The 3,626-nt window shown below is 45.4% G+C and overlaps 1 protein-coding gene across 1 annotated transcript; it reads right to left on the reverse strand.

Annotated features, from left to right (window-relative positions):
* Positions 1–420: 420 nt before the first annotated feature.
* On the reverse strand, positions 421–3,206 carry LOC119960199 (probable G-protein coupled receptor 139). The gene is made up of 2 exons (XM_038787983.1): positions 3,137–3,206; positions 421–1,340 (listed from the first exon to the last, which is right to left on the reverse strand). Exons 1-2 carry the CDS (start codon positions 3,204–3,206, stop codon positions 421–423), a joined length of 990 nt encoding a protein of 329 aa, XP_038643911.1.
* Positions 3,207–3,626: the final 420 nt, after the last annotated feature.

The following is a 3,626-nucleotide window of genomic DNA, read 5'->3' on the forward strand; positions in this document are numbered from 1 at the left end:
GCATTGATGTAAATAGATGACTTTCACCTATTTTACGTTATCTGATCGAATAAAGTATCTTAAAACAACAAAAACAGGTGCCAGAGGTGGTCAAGGAGTGGGTGCGGGTGGGTGTAAAGTCCTTTTATATTGTAATCGCATCACATAACCTTGTCCATTGTACAATATATGATATCAAAAACTGTAATATAAGCATTTTTAAAAAATTGTTACATCTGCCATTGAACGTGCAGTGTGGTTTGTTCGACCACTCTTTGCCTGCTATTTCATATGTACCTCATGTTAATTCCGAAAGCTGGAGTATAAAATTGTCTTGCAAATAGTTTATTTTGTTCAGGAGCATGAAATAGTGTGGCTGTAACATCTTTGTAAACAAATATGATTTCAGATTCTGTCTACATCTAAATATATTAATACTCTTTAACATGACCATGAAGCACTGTTTAACCTAAAGCAACCAGTGATAATGGCGAAGGGAAAAACGAGCAACTTCTTCAGCTCATTTCGGAACTTGGTCTGGGCTACTGCATAGATGAAGGTGTTGTTGCAGGAACTGAGTAACTGAAGCATTTTGTTCGTTTCTTGAAATATGAAGTGTGGGTCATTGAAATCCAGACCCGTGAAGTAGGCCTCAGCTGTAACCCGAACGTATAGGAAATGTCCAACATATGTGACCCAGAGGAGGAGGAAGCTGAGCGAGATGGCGAAGAGCAGGACAATCGACTTCTTGCGGTTGGCTATCTCTGGATCTCCGTCACTCTCTGAGCCCTTCAGCCTGCGGGCTCTGCTGGCCTCTACAATGTGCCTTACAGTCAGGGCGTTGAGCATCAGAATAAAGAAGAACGGAAGAAAAGGGGTTAATATGTGGTCGAGCCAGTCATAAGCTTGCCACGATGAGATAGTGTAATAGCTGGACTTAATATCACAGAACCAGGGAATCTCGTCCAATATGTACAAGGGCTGGTAGGTGAAGTAAAAAGGGATGTTCTTGACGTAGCTCAAGGTAATGACCATCCCTATGCCCAGCAGTGGAGTTTTCTCGGTGCAGTATCGGGTCTTCAGTTTCTGACAGCAGATGGATACAAAACGGTCGAAGGTGAAGGCCACGGTCAGCCACACTGAACCATCACGGGTCGCATAAACGAGTACGGTGCTGACAGCGCATCCGGGGGTGATCGATAGGATGCTGTATATAAAGTAAATGCCACCAATCCGGTTGAGGATAACAGCGGTGACCATGACAAGGAAATCAGTCACTACTATCGCTACCAGGTAGTGGGTGATACACCGAGAGAGTCCGCACCATCCTCGGGATAGGATGATGATCGCCATCAAGTTGGCTGTAATAGAGAAAAGAGAGAGGCATCACTGAGGAGACTCCAAAAACCAGCGACTCCCTGATCCATTCTGCTGCTGAATCCCTCCTGACCTGTCCATTTCGCACCTCCAGACTTCAATTATTCCAAAACCATTACTACTTGATGCAAATCCAATGCTGGATTAAACATTTGTCAATTAGGGCAGCACGGTGGCCTAGTGGTTAGCACAACCGCCTCACGGCGCTGAGGTCCCAGGTTCGATCCCGGCTCTGGGTCACTGTCCGTGTGGAGTTTGCACGTTCTCCCCGTGTCCGCGTGGGTTTCGCCCCCACAACCCAAAAATGTGCAGAGTAGGTGGATTGGCCACGCTAAATTGCCCCTTAATTGGAAAAAATAATTGGGTAATCTAAATTTATAAAAAAAAAACGTTTGTCAATTCATAAAATATCACAATCAGTCCCTGCAACAAACTCCGCTCTCTGGCCACTGGATCGATTCCCGTGGCTGGCCATCCTCTAAAGTTAGAGACCATTTACAATATTCAAGTCTTGTTTGACCGTGGGCTGAACTTCCAAACGCCCACATTCCCAAACCGACCATAAGCACCGACACTGCATACTTCGACATTTCTCCACAGCCCATTGTATCGCCGGTCTGAAAGTCTGCCTTAGCTTTAGAGCTACTCAAACCCTTATTGACCACTTTCATATGTCTACCCTTCCAATTTGCATCGCCAGTGAACTCAACTGAAAGGGGCGGTACGGTAGAATAGTGGTTAGCACAGTTGCTTCACAGCTCCAGGGTCTGAGGTTCCATTCCCGGCTTGGGTCACTGTCTGTGCAGAGTCTTCACATCTCCCCGTGTCTGCGTGGGTCTCCTCCGGTTTCCTCCTACATTCCAAAGATGTGCAGGTTAAGTGGATTGGCCATGCAAAATTGCCCTTACGTGTCCAGGAAGGTTGGGTGGGGTTACGGGGATACGGTGGAGGTGTGGGCTTGGGTGGGGTGCTCTTTCCAAGGGCCGGTGCAGACTCAATGGGCCGAATGGCCTCCTTCTGCACTGTAAATGCTATGATTCAATGATACAAAACTGTTGTTCCCAATGGTTAACTCATACCACATCCCGTTCAGCCATTACAAATATCCTGCCTTCGATCACAGGGCCAGGGCCCCGGGTTCAATTCTGGCCTTGGGTCACTGTCTGTGTGGAGTTTGTACATTCTCCCTGTGTCTGTGTGGCTTCCTCTGGGTGCCTCCCACAGCCCAACGATGTGCCGGTTCGGTGGATTGTCTATTCTAAATTGCCCCTTAATGTCTAAAACAGATGTGTAGGTTAGGTGAGGCTAAGGGGTTATTGGGAAAGCGGAGGGGACTGGGCCTGGGCGTAGTACTCTTTTCAGAGCTTGGTGCAGGTTCTAATGGCCTCCATTTGCACTAATTCTATGATTGCCTAACAAAGCCTCTATTTCAGCATTCTCTCGATTTTCCAATTGCCTCGTTAGCCTCATTCCCATTCCTGTGCCATCCTGCAGCCCAATTACGATCTGTAGCAATGTATTGCACTGTTTAACAATATAACGTCCGTACAATGCTAACCATTATAAGTCATATTTCTGCAATCTAATAAACAATTGTTCTATAAGTGTGACGGGTAATTTGTTGACCATTTATTGTCCTGCTCTGTAATACAAAATTAGGTGATGCACTCTAATATATCGTAATGCAATAAACCTTTCAGCACGATCCTTAAAGGGAAGAGATAAGAATTCTGGAGATTCAGAAGAAAAATAAATATTGTGGTTGATATTCCTCTCTTACCTGGGACCCCAATAATAGCGAGTGCCGGGTAATAAATGGCATAAAATGGTCCATTCGCTGGTCCATGCATCGTCTTTCAGGAACTAATTGAATTCTGCAAGGTGCACATACTCGGCCTGCAAGACTTCCAAATGGTCCCTCATTTATAACAGTGAGAGTCTCCAGAGGGGCAATTAAATTATAACCTGCACTTTAGTTACAGGTCGGTGAATAAACAAATTAAGAGACGAGTCCATGCCTTTCATTTGTTCCCCTAGTAAGGGGAGTGAATTAATTGCCAACGTGGGTGAACCGCTGACTGCAACTTCTGCGGTCCCTCCCAGCCCCAAAATAATTCTCTGCGACTCCATCAATCAAAACACCTCTTGTTAACTCTGAGCTGAAGTCTGACCTCTGATAAAATCTGTCTCTTTCAATATTTGACATATTGTTCTTTTAGTTGACGGACACGTTGGCGTGGTTTGCGTATTTGTAAGTGTTCTGGTGTTTA

This window comes from Scyliorhinus canicula, unplaced genomic scaffold (genome assembly GCF_902713615.1).
Source record: "Scyliorhinus canicula unplaced genomic scaffold, sScyCan1.1, whole genome shotgun sequence".
In the NCBI taxonomy this organism is placed as follows: Eukaryota; Metazoa; Chordata; class Chondrichthyes; order Carcharhiniformes; family Scyliorhinidae; genus Scyliorhinus; species Scyliorhinus canicula.